Source organism: Etheostoma cragini, chromosome 3 (genome assembly GCF_013103735.1).
Source record: "Etheostoma cragini isolate CJK2018 chromosome 3, CSU_Ecrag_1.0, whole genome shotgun sequence".
In the NCBI taxonomy this organism is placed as follows: Eukaryota; Metazoa; Chordata; class Actinopteri; order Perciformes; family Percidae; genus Etheostoma; species Etheostoma cragini.
The window spans coordinates 12,756,931-12,777,345 of NC_048409.1; the positions used below are offsets into that span (position 1 = coordinate 12,756,931).

Here is a 20,415-nt window from a genome sequence, read left to right on the forward strand (position 1 = left end):
ATTTGACCTTGGCATGATGTGAGCAGCTAAAGTCAGAGAGAAAAATCAAACAACTCATATAGAGAGGGAGCTCAGCCAGATGGAAAGGTTAGTGGCAATGCAGATTCAATGGTTTTAGTTTGCCATTAGTATAATGTTGTGTAAATGCTGTATCAACTCTTGGGAGAGTGTTAGTGGGGAGTAGAGGCTCGAGGTCAGCATTAACAGTGGACAGCGAGGAGATTAGGCTGTATAGATGTGATTACAACCAAAAGACAGTTAAGCTGCGGCACAAATGAGCTCAGTAACCGACAGATGCAAACAACACAACATAAAATAGTCTCATGATGCCAACGGCCAATCTACAAAAAGCACATGTTGCCTTAGGAAGCCAAAAGAAAGAGGACACAACTACTGTGTAAGCCAATCAACACAGAGCTCATTAAGCAGCAGGTGGAGTCCAGCCAATCATGAAGCAGGTTGTGGAGACAGAGGGCTACAAGGTCGACATGCAACAACAATAAGGCACATGTGTTACAGAATGTAAAAAAAATATACAGCACCAGAATAACACAGAAAGGGGTACTTGAGCAACAGAACATCAATAAATGTGCATTCACACTGACAATCCATTAACAGCGGCAGCATGCACAGAGGGGGGGCGTGAGGCATGCACTGGGGTGGAGACTACAACAACAAGGTCGAACATGGATAAAAAACATACAATTCATTTATCAATGAATTCATCAATATAGCTTAGTTCCAAAAATACGGCTCAAGTTAAGACAGTGAAGATCCTTGCACCAACGACGACAGAAACATGATAAGTTAGAAGAATGTTAATGTTACTTCAAGGCCCTGACATGTTTTCTCAATCAGCTTCTTATGAGTGTTGGAACTGTACAAGAACACACAATTTTCCACCACATTTTGAACAGCTTGGGTTATTTTATATTGTAGGTTTCTGTGTTTTTGTTTCAGCAGGAGCTTCAATGATTGTTGTCAGATAACTGGGCTGGCTGGCTAGCTGGCGGACTGCCCTTCCTGCTTGCTTGCTTGCTTGCCGGCTGGCTGGCTACACACTGCTAGTGTAATTTATCTCTCCTGAACTTCAATGGGTGCCCACACTGACTCAGAAACAGAGCTAACAGAGAGAGACACTGAGTTAGACACAGGCGTAAGACTGTGAATCCCCCATGGCCTGGTATTACAGACGAATGTTAAGTAGCTAGCAGCCCCAGACGGGCTCAACTGAGTCTGAGAGCGTTGGCTAGGCTTCCAGCTATCTTTATTTTGTGAATTCCTTCATACACAGTAAAGCAGTATGTTCTCCCAGCCTTTATTTGGCTTACATCTCAGTATCTTATTGCTGAAAGGAAAAAGAGAGCTAATTTAATTAGCTGGGAGGAACCAGAAGATGGAGGAGTCTACCGGTGCCAATGGCTCAGCTCCAGAAAGAGCACACACACACACACACACACACACACACACACACACACACACACACACACACACAATAACAACACCCAGCCTGTGCTTGCCAACTGCTACAGTACAATATCCAGCAGTGCTTTACTCTCAACAGCAAGATCCAGGAGTTCCCCCTCCCCCTCTCTTCCTTTTCTTCCCCCCTTTACCTCTTCCCCTCTTGAAGCTCATCCCTGTGTGTGCACATGCATACAGAACACATATTAGTATTTCTGCCTGACTGTGTCTGATTCATTTATTTGTGTGTGTCTGCACAAGGGTCTGTTTGTGCGTGGCTGCATTTGCACATTTGTGCATTCGTGTGTTTGCATGATTACATGAATTATGTGCGTGGGGGTGTTACAACCATTGGCTGTGGCATGTATGTTGAGTTAATAAGCTGTTTCCATATACGCAGCGTTATAATAAATGCATGTGAATGTGACCTGGTCCACCTCTTTGTCAGAGAAAGCAGTGAGGAGCGCACACTCACCTGGCTATGTGACGCTTTCCGAGGAACCTGAAGTGCTGGAGACACAGCCTGGAGAAAGGGAAAATGCAACACTGTCTCAGGTGAAAGAGGAAGGTTTGCTTGTTTTTATGCATTTTTTAAGTTAAAAACATAGGATAAATGAGGTGCATGTGATCAAACTGAGTTGCAACAGCAAAGTCTGGATGCTGACACAAAGAGGAAACAGGCAGTTAATTATCTGCACTGTTCAGTAAAGTAGGAGCTCTCATTGGAATTGCAGTCTGTTTTTCTTCTCTCTCTCTCTCTCTCTCTTGCTGTGTCATTACTTTCATCTGTTCCCTTCTGGCTACATTCTTTCTCTTTCTTCTCCTCTCATTTTCATGCCCCCATCCCTATCGGTCTCAATGTTGTTTTTGTATCACTAGTCAGCCTAAAAGAAGCTGTGGTTATACTCTGCAAGGAAAAAAGAAGAGCACTTACTCCAGGATGTTAAAGAAGTCTGAGATCTCCTGGTGAATGGCCCGGTGCCAGTAGGACACCAGCACATCTGGAAACAGGAAACAAAACCCATCATGTAACATACCATGGCAGATTTCCTAAAAAGCCAGCCAGGTGCCGATGACAATTCTCGGTATTTTTATACTCAGATGGTATTCAGTTAGTGATTGAGACAGACCTGGTTCAAAAGGTTACCAATCAGTGTTTTACCCTGCAAAAAGCGCAGATATCTGGATTTTGCTGTATTAGAATAATTAAATGAAAGAAAAAACAACTAATGTCTCAATCTTCTGGGCCTCTGTTAAACACATTTAGCATAATAGTATTGACATTAACCCTTTAATAGCACTTAAACACGTTTTGACAAGGCTCTGGACTGGGCTGTGTGAATCCTCCGTATACATGTTTGTATCATTTCTTACCCTCAGATATGGTTTTCATGATGTGCAAAAAGCACATGAGGAGACTGCGAGTCTCCGCTTGGTCCAGCTTGTCACAGCGAGAACCGTAGCCTATGAGGGACTGCGGCCGTGCAAACTAAGGAGAAACAAGCAGACAGAAAAACAGCCCGAGACCTACTGTTAATATTGAGGTCGTAACTGAGCTTGTGTCCTCAGTATTTTTTATGTGAATCTATGGGTTTTAGAAACCTGGAGGGAAGCTCATGTTGTATTTTCAGATTAAATTTGACTACTTGCTGGTCAACAAATAATACATGAATAAGGTTTGAGGAACTCCCTGCCAAAATGTTATTCCAGGAAATGTGGAAATGGTTTGGAAAGTTGACTTATACCTTCATGTTGGGAAACAGAATTCACAGAAAATATGACCAGACAGTAAACTTTATAATTTAAATATGAGAAATATGTATAACAATGTAATTAAATGTGCATTTAAATGTATTTAGGTGTGCAATGGAGGCTGTTGCAGGGACTAATGGCTGTATTATGTCTTCTATATTTATTATTTGGCCATTTCTTTGCCTTTATTACATGGTATAAAGTGATGACAGGAAGTGAGGAGAGATAGATGAGGGCAGACAAAAATGCCTCTGCTGGACTTCAACATTTCAATAACATGATTAGTTCACCGGGATGGCCCAACTTCAGTATATCTTTAGCTGGTATTAGAGCAGTAAAAGCAGCTAAGTTTGACTGTCCACCATCAGTGGTAAAAAATGGAAGCCAATGGAAGTCTGTTTTTTCTGCGCACTCCTCTTTCAGAAATCTATATACAATGTGGAATTAATTATGAATGCCTAACATTAAAAAAAGATGCACAATATATAATACATACAACAAATGGATCTGAATGATTGTTTTGACAGATCTGCCTGCAGCTCTTTTTGAGAGTCAGAAATAAAGACCATATGGAGACGTGTCATGACACAGGAAGTTATGACCGTTAACTCCTCTTTTCTCACCTTCTCACATCCGTCCATTTTCTCACTGTTTCTGTCACTGTGGCTAGGGTTGGAGTCCACGCTGATCAGAGAACCACGGGAGTCGGCCTGGTTACCTGTGGCAACTGCCAAGGATGAGAAGGCTGGTGTGGAGGGGGGGGAGGGGTGTCAGCATCAATGTCCTCTTTCATGTTTTTATACAGACACTGGAAATAGATAGGCAGCCACATTCAAGCACGTCATGCGCTGTTACCTGTGATGGAGTTTAGAACTTCTTTGGAAAAGGAGGCATCTACAGAGTTACCATGGCGAGTAACAGGAATCACCCCTCCTCCCACTCCCACTCCTACACTGAGGTCGTCTCGAGAGCCCTGGTGGGGGTGCAGACAGGGGAGAGGACTCATTTAGACCATATTTATAGAATATAATTATTAATTATTGAAAACTAACTATACAACAACACATATGAAGCAACACCAGCCTCATGCAGTGTCATCATATAAAATATTTTAACTGAAATTATCCAATGATTACTATTTTTACCTATTTCCTAATGAAGGCCAACATTCAAAGTTTCATTATAATCGATCATTGCATTGCTGTTCCTCCAGCTCAACTTGCACCATGATTCATGTACCGTATTCATGAGCACATTAAGTTTCGTTTATTACCAGTTTGGAAATCAAATGGAAGAGGACAGACAAGAGACAGAAAGTCAACATGTGCAGCATCCAGCGAGAACTCATAGTTTAGGTGATATTCCTACAGTCACTGCAAACTTATAACAACTTACAACAATAGCCTGTGCTGTCCTGTCCAAAAAAGAATTCCAGCTGGGAAAGTAACACAGAAAAGAAATGCATGTACAGTAAACAATAGCCTAATTGCTGTTAAAATGACAGGGATAAGTTGTGTTTAATAGAATCTATATGCTTGAACTCATTGCAATCAGTCAGTATAGGACTGCACTTTTCTAGTCTTTACAATAACTTAAAGCGCTTTTACATCATACCACTCGCCATTCACACATACACTGTGGCAGAGGCTGGCATAGAAGGTGCCACCTGCTCCTCGGATAATAATTCACACACATTCACACACCGATGGCTCAAGGACACTTTGCCCCGGGACTGCAGGGCCAAGGTTCGAACCACCAACCTTCTGATTGGCAGGTGACTGCTTTACCACCTGAGCAACAGCCGCCCGTAACATCATAGTATGTGGTAATAACTAAAAGGAATGAGAGCCAGAACTATGACAAGAAGACCAATGTTTTACCAACAAAAACTGCAGGAAAGATATACACATAGTCAACCTATACAGCATGCAGATAGCCAATCAATCATTTCATCTATCATCATGACTCTTACTTGGTCACTTGAAGTGAAGTAGATGGGGAAGAGGTCCCTGAGGAAGAATCGAGGCATGTTGTCCAGGATCAGGCCATATAGAGGCAGGTAAAGAGATGCAATCCTGGCCTGCTTCTCCTGTGGGGGGGCAGCCAATGAAAGGAGGGATCACGTTTAAAAGATGTGTGCATATTTTACATCCAGTGCAAACACCTTGTATGCTCCAACAAATCTCTCTGAAATCTATTTTAAAAAAATTTACAAAGCTAGTAATGATATATTTATCTTGTTTGCAAAGTCCTCACACCTTAGCAAGACTTTTATTACAAATAAACTAATACTATCTATAGTGTATTTCTACAGTCTTTGGGTAGCCCATTGAAAATTTGCAATGTGCAAAGGCAATTACATAATATTCGATATTTCCTCCTTCCAAGAAAATGTTGACATGATTTTCCTTTTTATTTAGCAGACATTTGGTCTTGATTGCCTTGACTACAGCCCCACTGTTGTGTTGCGGTTGGTGGTATTTGGTTCTGTTTAACAGAAGGCAGATCACTAACTTAATCTGATCTGGACACTTCCCAGCATTCATTAAGACGTCGTCTGTGCCTCTGGCAGCTGCTACGAACAATCACATGTCAGTGTGTACAGTACGTGTTATTTGTGAGTCACAAAGGAAGAATTTCTACTGTGAGCTCATGACTCATAGTCCACGTCCTTTAGTTTCCCCGTGTGTAAACATGTGTTCTGGCTACCTTGGTGGCATAGCGTGCATCCAGGGAGTGTTTGGCCATGAGCGTCTTTAGGGTGGCCAAAGCTACGTGTCTTAAGTCCTGCTCGTCCTGGAGTGCCAGCCCCAGTTCCCGCAGCAACAGGCCAGTCAGGAAGTGCTTTCTGCAGAACTCTCCAGTCAGGTTGTACTCGGGCACCGTCACTGGAGAGAGACAGCATGAGAGATTCTCATTTTAAATGGAAATTAACTGAGCTGCATGTGATTTAAATAATGCTAGTGCCAATATTTGCTTTCCATCAGGGAGTTAATTAATCTGTTTCTAAATAAAAATGTGGTTACAGTGAGTAAATAATGTAACAAGCCAATTTTTCCCCTCGAATTTCATTATCCCCTTACCGCAGGAGCACGCAAAACATGACAAAGAAATGAGTGAACATATTTACCATGAGTACTTTGTGGCTCTAGGGATGCATGGTCTGACATGGACAAACAGCCAGAGAAAATGACAGAAAGAGAAAGAGAGAAAGACTAAATGTTAATAGATAAATGAGAGTGAGAGCTACTTGATGTATGATAGTTACCACATTAACACAAGTGTGACTACCGGGTATGACTTACCGGTGATGCGAGCAGAGGGTAATGGCAGACTGAGAGGAATGTAGTGTTCGTGGTTACACACCTCTCTCAAGAATTCAAATTTTAGCTCACACAAGACCTATAAGAAACAAAAGGCAATATTGCATTCTGCATATGTGTTTCTAGTTGCACTTTAATACTGTTTCCAATTAAGTTGATATTTGTACCTTGCTGTCAGTAGCGGTGATCATGTTTATGTAGTTGCTAATCAGCTTGAATGTGAAGCCTCTGTCCATGAAAGTAAAGCAACGCTGCAAAGAGACAGACAGAGACATCAGCTAATAAGACCCTGAGAGAGAGCTACAACTGTTAAATGGAAACTATTTTCTTTTGCAGGCTGTTTATACAGTTTGTATTGATCCCTCCCAGAGCAACGTACAGTAAGCACAGTATGTTCACATGTAGTCACACTTTACTGGGGCTTTTTTCATTTAATATGAGATAACATGAGATGACATATTTTGCTCCCACCTTGACAAAAGCTGCCACAGCTAAGTTTGCACTGCGTGTCTCTTCTGGCAGGTCTTTGTTTTTCCAGAAGATGTGTTCGGACACCGACTCCACCAGGGTCTCCACGCGGCTCAGGTAGGATGAGGGGAAGCGCTGGGGCCTCGGAAGCTGTAGGGACCCGGAGTCAGCACTACATCATATACTTAATGAAACACTGTGTCCCAGCTCAGATTATACTAATGCAAAGGAACTATACTGAACCAAGAATATGATGTTTGGGATGTTTTCAGCAATGGGAGACTTTAGGGACAAAAAGTAGAGTATGCCACCTCACCTTTACCTTGTCAGAGTCCACCAGATGTTGGGCCATGGATTTGACAATCAGCTCAAAGAAGAACCAGCAGAACTGAAACCATGAGAGGTTCAAAGCAAGATTAAAACTTGCTCCAATGTTTATCTGCCTAGTTATCTCCAGCATGTCCACAGATGAGGCACACATTTTTTGAGAGGTTTGCACTTATTTACTTTTCTCTAGGACTTAAGAAGCATAATGAAAAAATTAAGTTTTAAATTTCAGAATAAATTAACAAAATAGTAGGTATTAGGAGAGAGACAAACCTTCAGGACATTCCTGACTGCTGCCAGCTCATTGCTCTTCAGGTCAAAGGTCATGCCCTTAGCCAGCTCCTCGTGGACCGTCCTGAAGCCGTGGGCCTCGGACTTGAACACATACTACCCACAGAGAGAAGGGGAGAGGAGTTTGTTAAAGGTGCATATTAAAAAAATCTTTTTAAATTATCAATTCATCTTTTTGAATGATTTTTGGGAGATTTTCTTCCTTTACTGGAAAACATCAGTAGAGAGATACCAGGAAATGAGGGGAGAGAAAGATAGGGACTTACATGCAACAAAGATCTCCGCGCAGATGCCATGTGTGTTGCAGTTCATTGTTGTCACTAGAGCTGCAACCATTACTCGACTAATTGACTGGTTGAATTGGCAGCCATTTTGACTTACATTACAATAACTGAATAGTTTGGTTTCTGCAGGTTTCATAGAACAAAAATGTATTTATATACTAAGAAAGCATTCAGTGGATTAAGTGATAAGAATTGTTTGTTGCGGCTCTAGTCCCAACCCCTAGGCCACCTGATTATTTTCTTGATTCATCGATTCACTTTTGCCCTTTAAAATAAAATATAAAGCGTCCAACACAATTTCCTACAGCCCACGGGGATGTTATAACATGTCTTGTTCTGTGCAACCAACAAACCAAAAGCCATTTATATTGAGTTTAGAATTATACAAAACAAAGAAAAGAAGCAAAATCCTCACAATTGTGGGTCTGGAAATAGGGAATGTTGAGCATTTCTCCCCGAAAAATGACTTGGACTAACAGGTATTAAAATAGTTGTTAATTCATCTCCTATTCATTGACTAATTGCAGCTCTTATTTGTAATAATACACACATTTACAAATACTGTAGATGCATGTGGACAAAACACTTACACAGCAACCTGAAATGAGCCAAATTTAATATGCCATTTGGCAAATTAAATGAAAAACTACAACATTTGTAAGGTTTTATTCATATAATATTCCTCTTGCATTCTATTCAATTCATGCTGCAGTGAACTGAAACCCCTTTCTTTCCTCTCCTTCTCGTTGACACACACACACAAACAAACACACACGCACACGCACACATGCACATGCACACACACGCACACGCACACGCACACACACTCAGCAGTTTAAATTGGGCACCACTACTACTCAACACCATGCCAATCTGTTACTATGACAACCCTGGCTCCAAAAGCTGTGCTGGTCCTCTCCTCTTACCCTCCCACCATTTGTCTCTGCCACTGCCTCTACAAGCGCTGCGGTTTTCCTTCACCGTGTCCAACATGAAACAGGTCTTGCTGTTTCTCCTGCTCGCTTCTCTAATTCTCTTAATGATCCCCCCCCCCCCCCCCTTAAACAAACACACATTGTGTTTCTGATTGCTAAATGTGCTAGTTTGCCTTCTCCTCAATCACCCTATCTTCTTCTCATTTCCCCCTTCTCTCCCTACTTTTTTTTCCCTTCCACTTTTCTAGTAGGGAGAAAAGGGGAAGGGAAATGCTACGTTTGTTTTTTGGCCATGCGGCCTTAGCCACACTCCTGCTGGCCCAAACACACACATCCAAACATACACACATGCAAACACATAAAGCCTCAGAAATCTCTGTGCAGAGATTCCAATGGAAAAAAACAGCCTTCATAATTATGATAGGATCTTCCTGAGTATACAGGCATACAAACAAACGTCATTCAAAAGGATTTCTACTGGCACACCACACACACACACACCTTCTTATTGTTGGTATATCTGTTATTGTACCTTGATATAGGAGTGCAGGTAGTGATCAAGGTTTTCTTCATGGCACTTTGCAACAATGTGGATCAGCACTCTGTAGACCCAGGAAAACAAAGAGGTGAATGTATCACAGTATTATTATTATAGCATCATTAAACAATGGCAAAATACATCTATCAAACCGCAAAACAATTTCTCTTTATTGTTTCTCTTCAATAGCAAAACATGTTTTATGACACCAGATTCATCAGACAATAAAAAGGGAATACGGTGTTTTAAACAGGAACACTACCCTCATTGTGTGCTTTACCACATCCACTGAGCCCCCACCCTGATGTGAGCCCAGCTGTTGTGAGAAGTGAAGTACCGCTGCCTACCTAGAGGTGGCAGTAGTGACCTCATCGTTGTCATTCTGAGTCAGGACCTTGAACAGCTGGTTGAAAAGCACTGGCAGAAATCGGATGATCACTGGGATCCTCTCCATACTGAGAAGACCCTGGGGGAGGGTGGAACAGAGGCACAGGAGGAGGTGTAGCACTGTCAGACATGTAGCAGTGTGTAGTAGTCAAGGCTTCGGTTGTTGTCTCAGTCACAATAACTGAAAATTCAGGGGATTTTTTTTCTAACCTTCAGGCAGTTGAGGAAGTTGGAGGTAGGAGGTAGTGAGAGGTCCAGCTCTCTCTTCTGGCACTGCTGGAAGAATCGATTCAGGTGGGGGTCCTAAAAATAGGGAGAGGACTCCGTGAATACCAGCAGTAAGCAGCTGCAATAATACTTAGTGGACTGGGTCCTTTTAATTAACAGTTCATCCTAAAATATGAACTTCACCACGTCACAAATATGTCAAAATGTCATTGGCTCAGCTTCACCACAAATTAATTCCTAATCCATTTTTATTTTAAAATGTCCTTATTTTAAAATGTATTTATTCTATGTATAACTTGTAAAAGCAATTCTAAATGGCATTGCAAGTAAAACTAGGCTCATCCAATTTACAAGCCACCAGCCAATAGAGACATTGCTGTCCGGTGCTCCCAACATCTTCTACTTGAAACAGAAATGGTCCATTTCGTTGTTTCATGTCCGACACTAGATACAAAGAAGTTACCACTTATAATATCCACTAATCTTCTAATTTGTTTAAGGACATCTAAATGGTCATTTTATGTCCATTTGGCCATTTCACCCAAGCAGATTCAATTTATTTTATTTCTGCTGTAAAAAGCTGAAGATGAAGCAGCTCAGAAAACAAAAATGGACAATTAGCGGACATTTTCTGGGTTAAGTGTTCTTTGATGCATGTCCTTAGACTGACATATTTCAACAAGGTTATGGTGGCTGAAACAGCACGTAGAAAGCCAGCCATAGCATTTTCCTTACCACTTATCCTGTTGAGGTTTATGTGAGTAACCTACCCCAGCATTCACAGATCATCATATCTTGGGCACATTGCCAGTCCATCACAGTATCAATAAAAAAATAAAAAGCCTGGGCAGACTGTAGACAGCCAGATGACGGTCTCACCTGAGTGTATATTGTGGAGATGACATTGGTGGACACTTTAAAGATGGCTTTTCCTCCATCGACCCATTTCACATCTGCTCCATTCTGTAAAAAGAAAAGACAGCTTAATCCCATGATGCAATAGTTCTTATCCTTCTTTTCTCAAAACTGAATTTATTATTTAGCAGTATTTTAATTATCTATACACCCAGTGGCTTTCCTTCCTCCCTCTCACCTTGGTGTTGCTGGCTTCCTTGATGGCCAAGTATCCAGGCGGCAGGTTACAGGACACAGGGACGCTGAACTCCTGGGATGACAGACGGCCTTCTTTGAGGAGAGGCAGCCAAGAATACCCCACTAAAAACGCACACATGAATACAAAACACAGAGCACTGAATGGTGGACAAAAACCAAAACAACAAAATAACCCCCAGTAAATAAATGTCTCAATAAATAAAAAGCTTCAGATTGAACCCCAACTCACCTGGGGTCTCCAGGGCTTCTTTCCTCTTGGCATTCGTCTTCGCGTTGATGTCACAGGTGACGTGGTAAAAGGAAAAAAGAAGGTGGTGCTTTTCATGAAGTTGAGTCGGAAGCTCAATCTTTACCTGCGGGAAACAACAGAATGTAATGGGTTATATTAGGGGCTGCTGCAGGTTGGGGATTTATCTGTAAATGTGTTCTTGTTCTTAAGGCTGCTGAAGCCAAAGTCAATCCACTTCCAGGCTCTAAAAATATCCCAGAATAAACCAGTTTACCTCATCATAGAAGTCGGGGTTTTGGGAGTGATGCAGGACTGTAGAACAGGCTGCTGTGGTGAGGACTGGACCTCCCGGCTTGCCGTAGATGCACTGAAAAAACAACAGCAACAGAAAAATGGGGCAAAATAATGTAATGCTCAGCCAGTTTTTCGTAATAGACAGAGTATGACTGGAGAAAATGGAGTCATGTAGAAGCCAATAAATGTCCCATCATCATGTTTTGGGGGACAGCATTCTACCTTTAAAGGTTTGGCAACTTCTTCATCTGAGCTGCGGAACTCCACATAGACTGAGAGGTTACGAGCCTGTTAACAAGAGCACCATTGTTACTGTGAATACTAGGAGTATCTGAAGTATGTAAAAAAACAAAAAAAACAAGGATGTTGTCAGTTTCTCTCAAATGAAGCTTTAAAAGTTCTGGGCTATACCTTGGCAAAGCTCTTCTGGCTGTCATATTTCAGGTGTTTAGGGTAGACGTAGATGTGGTTTTTGTAGACGCGGTGCGGCTGCGTGAACTTGGTGGTGTCCTGGACAAACTCCTCCACCTCCACAGTAGGCTGGTGTTTGCTCAGTTCTTCAAACGGCTTCACCGGGACGTAGGAGGATGTGACACAGTCTAAAGCACGGAGAGGAGAGAGTTTCTAAAACATGGCAGTAGAGTAGAGACATAGAAGCTAAAGGGGAGGGATGCTAGAGAATGAGCACCAAAGGAGAATGGGAACATGAATGAATGCAGACAGAGGGGAGGTATCGCTTTAAAATCAGACATACTAGGATGCTCCAATGGAATGTAGTCAACTGTGATTTCCAGCATCCCAGGAATAGTCTGCAGTTTGCTGGTCTTCTCAGCCCTGCACGCAAACAAATATTAAAATCAAATATCGTAAGAAGAACTATTTATCTTGCCTTGGAGAAGCCTAAGTGACCTAGAGTATGCCTTACCTCCTGTACTCAGTTACCAGCTTAATCAAGTCATCAGTGGAAATCTTGTTACTCTCCTGTTTGAAAAGAGGCGAGAAACGAGACTCTCTGTCCAGTGCCCCGTGGTTGTCCTTGAACACGGACCTATAATAGATATAAATTAAGAATAAGATCATGTGGAGAGAAGATGGCAGAGGAATTTGAAAATGTTTAGACAACTGAGCCTACAGCCATGGACACTGACCTGACGGACCAGGCAAATGGCATACGGTACTTTCCCAGTTTACTACAGAAATGTTTGTTGGATTTCAAAATCTTCTGAACAGTCTGCACAAGACACAAGCAGAAGAAAAAGACAGACAGAGGGAAATGTTAGCAAGGCACCACAGCTGACATGTTTTAAGCACGATGGGATGTGATCATCCCTACATTTTAGTTGACTGAGACAGACTGACAGACTAAATCAGAGGTTGTCTAATATAGGCAGCAGGTTGCATGTCTGGTGATTCACTTAGCCCTTTAAACAAGGACCACATGGAGCACTGCCAGCGGGGAAGCCAGGAAACGTCTTGGATAGAATGTCGGAAAAAATAAATTCTAAACTATCAGACCAGACTGGCATTCAGCGATGAAGATAAATTCTGGCCTTACAGGAAAACCATTTTGTAAACGACACGCATTAAAGTATTTGAGTGGATTAAGCCATTTCCTGTACAATAAATGCCCTAACAAGCCATTTTCCTCAGCTTGCTTTGAAAGGTAAAACAACATGAAACATTTAGCTCTTTGTTTTTTTGGTCAATGATAGAAAATAAATTAAGCCGTGTAAATATTGATGCAGTAGTGGCTTTCTGACCTTGCTGGAGTCGGTATTCTTGATATAAGGTTCTGCCCCACAAGCAATATTTCCCATCAGCACCTTTTCCACTCTTGCCACCATCACTATGTCTGTGTGGGGGTTGGTGACTGAGAAGATGGCCTGCATGGAAAGGCAAATTAGAGTCATTCTACATGTTAAATGCAGAGTATGGGATCTACAGTACATCTACTGTGGGAGTAAGATCCCTGTACCTGTTTGGGAAAGCATAGCCAGTGCTCCAGGTCCAGGCTGAGACAACAGTCTCCTGGCTTCTTCTCAGCAGGAGAGCACAGGCCATTCTCCTGACCTCCAACTCCGGTCGCCGGACCGACTGTCCCGTTGCTACAGCCTCCGAGCATCTGTCGTACAGTCTCGTGGTTGAGGTCTACGTGGAAGTCTGCGGACACCTTTCTCCCTTCTCGTACATCCAGCAGAGCCAGCGACACGAAGAAGGGTTCAATCTATTGGAGCAGATTCACTTCAGTCACTCTCAGTTCCTTTTACACATAAAATTCTCACAGCTTCCATCAGCGAAATAGCCCTTTTGACATGCTTTACCATTTGTTTCAAAGAGACATGTTATTGTGTAGATGTTTTAAAGCATGTTTGAAGACATGTCTGGAAATGTGAAAGGCATGTTTCTAATCCTCACATTAGTGACCGGTCCAGTTTCACTCTCGTTGATGCAGCCCTGTAGCATGAGGTTGAGCGACCGGCAGGTAATCATAAACCTTCTCCCAAGTTTCTCCTCAAACGGACGCACCGATGCATTCTCAACTGATGAATGTTCAGCCCGCGGGCTCCTCAGAACCTGTGGTTGGTGATAAAAAAACAGTTTGTTTTTTGGAGACATGCTTTCTTTCATTTCAACATGCAGCATCAGGACATTAACATCGGAGTCATAAAGTCTAAACATGATGTATGTTGTGTAAAGGTAATTCTTTATACACACAGGAGTATCAGGGTCCAGCGAGAACAGATTTAACCTCTCTTCTCTCCTGGCAGAGCGAATTCCTTCATCGGTCTCAGAGATGTACTGTTAGAGAAGGAGATGACATGAAAGACAGATAAATTGCTCATTATAAAGTACAATATCAGTAAACCCAGAAAAGAGGTTTCTTGGACTTGAAGGTGCTCTAAGCGATGTCAAATGGGTTTTAGGCTACAACATTTGTTGTCACATTTGATGGGGGGGGGGGGTGGGTAGTGCGAAGAAGCAAAGAAGGGAGAGACAAGTGACGGCTGAGGAGGAAGGAGGGGCAAGCTAGTCTCATTTTGTTTGAATTAACCTCCACAATAGTCAACATAAACGAGAAGAAACGTCACCCAACATCGCTTAGAGCACCTTTAAAGTAGCTTTTGGAGTTTTCTTGTGATGAGGGCAGTTATGTTTACGTTGCGTTCTCACAAAAATGCATTGTGGGTATTATAGAGGCCTATAAAAACATGGCAAATCCCTTCCTCCTAAATATTTATAAGGCCAACTTTTTAAAATATCATTGTTTACACCCATGTTTAGACTGACTAGCAGTCTTGTTCTTTCCAGTCTTTTGTGGACACATTGCTACGTTTTACCATTACCAATTGTTGATCTATGGAAAAATATGAGGAATGTGTATCACTTGTGTGTATACATGTGCCTCCTCACATTTAGTAATGCTCAATGAATCCAATAATTGTCAAAAACCTCCAAATGGTAAGTTTAAATAGACTCTGTATGCATGTTAAGTTAGTAATAATGGAAGTTACTGCAGGAAGTAGCAGCAGAGGTACATTATTTATGGTTTAGCCAACCTTTGCTAGCTCTGGATTGATGCCATTCTCTGTCGTGGTATCTTCATTCGCCTGCAAACAGCAGTCACTCAACGACAGGTCAAATACATCTGGAGGAAGAACAAAGATAATCAGAACGAGTAAGAGAGTTACCTCTGTTTATGAGTGATGACTGACAACACTGAGTGGATGTGGAAGTTTATCTTAGAGGTCCATTTTCCCAAAAGGTTAGCAGGCCATATAAGAATTTCTAAAATAGGTTCTGCAGTACTACTAACTACTAACTAGAGTCAGCCAACATATATCCATCTCAGAATGAAATATGACTCCATTTGTGGTATTTACGGGTAATAAGGCAGGCAGGCTACTGCAGAAATATAACCATCATGTGCCCGGAGCAGTCTTTCCCAAAGGCCATACTGAAGCAAAAAGGCTCATTAATTGTACTGTAGGTCATCACACGCTCACAGCCTGATTTAGAGGCACCACAGAGCCATGACGGCTCAGGCCATTACATCATTCCACCACTTTTCACTCGCCCAACGTTCTTTAGGTGTGTGTTAGGCCGTGGTCCCATGCTCAAGCTCTTAGAGAGCTGGCACATAAGATCGAGTTTTATGAATTATGTTTCCGTGTAAAGTTTTTCTTTTTCTTTCTTTTTTTAAAGAAGATTGTAATAGACAAAGGTGGAGTCACTGGTTGGTGCCAGGCATCGTTTTGTTGAGCCGCAACCCATCTGGAATTCCACATTAAGGTCGTGGCACGATGGCAGATATTATTTAGTTAGAGTAAGGCAGAGAAGGCTACACTTTTGCTGACACTGAGTATAAAATATTCCTCTCTTAAGGGCCCCATGATTTATACGTGTTGGAATTATGCTTAAATTTCTGCTCCTTAAATACCCCTTTCACCACTAAATTACCATTTGTGCTTCCATCCACTTTGCTCTTTCCAACTGCTTTTCAGTTCCCTCTATCTATATCTATTGTAGGTAGACGTTGTGTATTCCTAAATACAAAAACAGAACTAATCTCACCCTGCCGATGGTCAGTAAGGTCCAGACTCTTGCGGTCAGGAGCAGGGCCGTCGTGGGGACTGATCTGTAAGATGCGGGTCAACGTGCTTATCCACTCCTCCATGTCCTGCTCGCTCTCCGCGGCCAGCACGAAGTACGTAACCTCGTTCATCTTCAGTTCAAAGGCATGTTTCCTCAGACGGTTATTCTGTAGGGGGATTAATGGAAGGATGGATAGGATAATGTGGTTACACAACAAAACCAGAGCTTGGTTCGGTTTTTGGAAAATATTACTCTTTCTTCCACATGCTGTTTTCGGAGATACTGCATGCTGAATTATAAACTTCGCCTTGTTTAGTTTCTGGATGTCTATTGGAAAAAGAAATCCCATCATGCAAGATCTAAAATATCATGGAGCCTCCTAAGTTTCTTTTAACAGTTTGCTTTTTCACAATGACACATTAAGTCCAATTCAACTGCTGAAAATAAAAACAAACAATACATCTAAAAGGTAATTTACATTTTCTCCCTAAGACTGTCTCGTAAAAGAGAGAAAGCTGCAACTCCCAAAAGCAACAGACAGTACATCGAGCAATTACTGCAAATAAAATTAAACAACTGTCTTTAAACAGCATGCAGAGACTTAACAATGACAGCCGTGAAGTTGTCAGTCCCTGGCTAAGTAAAAAAAATTCAAGTCTATTAAAAAAAAAACATTCTCCCAAAAGGGCAAAACTATTTTTAATAGGATTATAATAAGTACAATGATCCCAAAACAAAACAATATCTAAGAACCAACGCTATTGTAATTTGACTTGGGCATGTAGTGTCATTATGCCCTACGTTATCATGGTACAAGCCACAGTTTACAGCGGTATAACTATAATACACAATGTCTCCTCATAAAATTTTTAATACTAGTTTTGTGTATGGAGGGATGATCTGATAAAGGTCTTAATGAACCCAGTTGATCAAATATTTAATACACTGGAATTAAGTGTTTAGATGTTTTTTCTTTACTGCTTTTTTTGTATTCAGCACATCCTTGTTTGGTGCAGTAGTTTAGGAAGGTAAGGCATCCTGAAAAGCCTCCCTATAGTAGTCTAAATACACAAGTCTAAATATACACTATAATATATAGTCTATATTGTGTTGTGCTCTTTATTATATGAATGCTTTCAAACCCACCTGTACCACACCAGTGCAAGAGTCAAGGAAGATGCACCCTTTGGGTTCCTTTGAGATCTTTTCGTCTTTGTAGAAGTTCATGATGTAGGAGTTATCCGTCAACTGGGTGAGCTGAAAATATCTCCTCTTGAAAGACTGCACAGATAGAATAAGGTTCAAACACATTAACCTGTTTTAGTGACAAAGTCATCGGCAACCAATTATTTAGATAAAATGACCCAAAAACATCAAAAGTGACTCCAAAATTTTCATTGAACTACAAACTTTGATGAAGATGGTGATATATTAATGATATAAAACTCGTCCTGGTTAAAAAAAATATGTCTTCAACAGGATTCACAATTCAAGTTCAAACTAGGTTTACCTGGTCAAAGAGCAAGTTAAAACGTCACAGCTAAAAACAATGGGTGATCTGAGGTTCAAGTTGAAAAGGCAATACAGAAAAAAAGTGTGTGTGCATCGGACATTTCCTCACCCGAACAGTGATGCTATTGTTGACGGTGCTGTTAAAGTTCCCTTTGTAGAGCCACCCTGACCGAAACACACCGATCCCTCCTCCACCGCCACCGCCACCCCCTCCTCCTTTGGACGAGGACAGGGAGGTGGTATCCTGTCAAACACAAACATGGTCAGATGTGGATACATTAGCTTTACATTCATCCTGCTGACACTAAGGAACAGATGATCAATAGAGAAGAGACTAATTCCATCATTTGTCAGTCAAATTATGCCCATAAACACTGTCCCACTGACCTGTAATGTGCTGACTGCTCTTGCAAAGTATATTTTAAGAGCTTTAATGCTAGGGTAAACTGATTTAAACAGTATCTATCCAGTACTTAATGCATTCATTTTAAAAGCATTTGTCCGAAGATAGTCAAAACTGACCTCATCCTTGTCAATGTCCTCATGGTCAATCTCAAAAGAATGGGACGGCAGCTTCTCTGCTTTGTACAGTTTCCTATAAAGCAATGGGGAAAGAAAAATGTGGAACTCTGATAATAAAAGATATTGATGAAAAAAGAGAAAAATAGAATCAGGAATTTAATTAGTCCACTCTATTTGAGTGGTGCTAATGAGTGTGGGTGGCTGACTCTGCTCCATTGTACTCTGTTAGGAGTCTACAATAGGTAGTCCTCACTCGATCCCGCTCCACTGATTTCACAGGCCGACCCGTCTTTGTGTGCGAGCCATGGGATGAAATGCCTTTGTGTGTGTGCTGTGAGCTGCAGACAGCTAGGCTGCAGTCTGTGGAGGGTAACACTAGAACCCCTCTCTGCTAAAAGTCACACAGTCGTAAATGCCTTTTTGAAAAAAATCTCTGAAGGGTACTACGTTTAGAAGATTTCTGGTGATTGTGGGCTGGCCACTGACAGAGGAATGCTAATATTGGCCTGCGCAGATGAAAAAATGCTCCACTCAATCACAGCGGTGACAACCACACATATACAGTAGCTGTAGATTCCCATTGTGCTATGTTTCCCCGGTGTATTTCACTTTCTAAATTATAAGCAGCAAGTCCATAAAGTTTATGGTTGGTTAGCCAGTGGTGGAAGAAGTGTTCAGAGCCTTTACTTAAGTAAAAGTACTAACTGTAAAACTGTAAAAATACTCTTTTAAGTAAAACTCCTGCATTGAAAATGTTACTTAAGTAAAAGTATGTAAGTATCAACAGGAAAATGCTTAATGCAGAACAATCCTCACATTTTTTAAACTGGAAACGATCAAAACAATTCTGTCAATCAACTGAGTGTTTAATCTGGAAATTCCTGCATAGAGACGACTAAAGTTGGTATGATTGTGCTCTAACTTGTGTTTAAGCTGCATTTCACTGTATAACTCACCCTCGATATCAGTTCAGAGGTCATGTGAACTGACTGAAAGAATACAGTGGCAACCCATGGGACAGAAGAGGGACATTCCTGTGGTTGAGAGCAGTAAACGCACGGCTGCTCTCGGTCAGTCTCAGTGGGATTGACAAAACTCCAGTTGACTGACTGACAGCCCGATTTTAATACATAACTGAGTGACTGAACGGGTGTCTGACTGGATGACTGACATTTCCAAAGTGATTGAGGGAGCATTGAAAGTTAGCATTTGTTAGTTTTCTTCAGTCCTCCCCTCTGACTTCTGTCGCAACACCTACCACCATCTTGTTCTTGTTAAGGACCTTAGTGTAAAAGATTGCTCCCATCCTTTATGTTAGCGGCTACTTCTGGGTCTGGTTGTTCGTGGGAAAAAAAACATCCAGCATGTCTTCAATCAAATCAGGAAGTCAAACAAATCCCAATCCACATTTTTTAAACCATTTTTTTCCCATATCATCATGCACTGCAAAATCAAGTATAGACTAAAACAACTGTAAATGAGAATGGTAGATTATTAACATAGAAGCTAGGGCTGGGTACCTTTCTTATTAACTGATTTTGAGTTTTGGTACCAATAACAAAAAGTTACTTTTTGAAAACCTAAATAAAATTGTCTAAAATTCAAATCAAGAGCTATCTGATCAAAGAATGAGTAAACAAGATTATCAATCTGATCAACGCTAGCTTTAGACATATTTCAGATCAAAACTGTGTTGCAGTTTGATACCCAGCTCTATAAGAACCCAAAAGGAAAGACATAATGGGAAATGGGCTTCTTTGCTTTCTAGAGTTAGATGAGATTATTTATACCACTCTCATATTTGTAGGATAAACATGACTACAACCAGGAGATGTAAGCTTAGCTTAGCACAAAGTAGGGGTGTAAGAAAAAAAATATTACTCTTGAGTATCGCAATATTTTATTTTGCAATACTGTATTGCTTTTCAAAAACGCAGTATTGATTTATTTTTTTTAGTTTACGAATATTATTCATGGTAAGACAGTGATTCACGTTTATGTTTTGTTTTAACCCCCTACCGCTAGATGGCTATTCTAGCAGTGTCTGACTTCTATGGCTGAACCCCATTTAAGACCGACTCCCACTGTCTTCCGTGCTGAAGTGTTGAATCATTTTGGTTAGCAGAGTAAAGAGGACACTACTGATTTTTCCGGT

General features: G+C 41.3%; 1 protein-coding gene across 9 annotated transcripts in view; it reads right to left on the minus strand.

The window, feature by feature from the left end:
• dock10 (dedicator of cytokinesis 10) overlaps positions 1–20,415 on the minus strand; it is a 64,433-nt gene that overhangs the window by 10,441 nt on the left and 33,577 nt on the right. For all 9 annotated transcript variants that reach the window (XM_034868042.1, XM_034868046.1, XM_034868048.1 and 6 more), the window contains exons 5-38: positions 18,261–18,333; positions 17,848–17,982; positions 17,373–17,507; positions 16,206–16,392; positions 15,191–15,279; positions 14,349–14,432; positions 14,049–14,207; positions 13,609–13,857; positions 13,394–13,516; positions 12,782–12,864; positions 12,559–12,681; positions 12,388–12,467; positions 12,045–12,232; positions 11,856–11,921; positions 11,614–11,706; positions 11,340–11,463; positions 11,091–11,212; positions 10,877–10,960; positions 9,980–10,072; positions 9,730–9,848; positions 9,377–9,446; positions 7,608–7,721; positions 7,324–7,395; positions 7,011–7,157; positions 6,707–6,790; positions 6,522–6,618; positions 6,347–6,379; positions 5,926–6,104; positions 5,189–5,305; positions 4,072–4,189; positions 3,840–3,961; positions 2,839–2,953; positions 2,399–2,465; positions 1,940–1,987 (exon numbers count right to left, since the gene is read on the minus strand). In XM_034868042.1, coding sequence (XP_034723933.1) covers positions 1,940–1,987; positions 2,399–2,465; positions 2,839–2,953; positions 3,840–3,961; positions 4,072–4,189; positions 5,189–5,305; positions 5,926–6,104; positions 6,347–6,379; positions 6,522–6,618; positions 6,707–6,790; positions 7,011–7,157; positions 7,324–7,395; positions 7,608–7,721; positions 9,377–9,446; positions 9,730–9,848; positions 9,980–10,072; positions 10,877–10,960; positions 11,091–11,212; positions 11,340–11,463; positions 11,614–11,706; positions 11,856–11,921; positions 12,045–12,232; positions 12,388–12,467; positions 12,559–12,681; positions 12,782–12,864; positions 13,394–13,516; positions 13,609–13,857; positions 14,049–14,207; positions 14,349–14,432; positions 15,191–15,279; positions 16,206–16,392; positions 17,373–17,507; positions 17,848–17,982; positions 18,261–18,333 — 3,792 coding nt within the window. The remainder of the gene's footprint in view (positions 1–1,939; positions 1,988–2,398; positions 2,466–2,838; positions 2,954–3,839; positions 3,962–4,071; positions 4,190–5,188; positions 5,306–5,925; positions 6,105–6,346; positions 6,380–6,521; positions 6,619–6,706; positions 6,791–7,010; positions 7,158–7,323; positions 7,396–7,607; positions 7,722–9,376; positions 9,447–9,729; positions 9,849–9,979; positions 10,073–10,876; positions 10,961–11,090; positions 11,213–11,339; positions 11,464–11,613; positions 11,707–11,855; positions 11,922–12,044; positions 12,233–12,387; positions 12,468–12,558; positions 12,682–12,781; positions 12,865–13,393; positions 13,517–13,608; positions 13,858–14,048; positions 14,208–14,348; positions 14,433–15,190; positions 15,280–16,205; positions 16,393–17,372; positions 17,508–17,847; positions 17,983–18,260; positions 18,334–20,415) is intronic.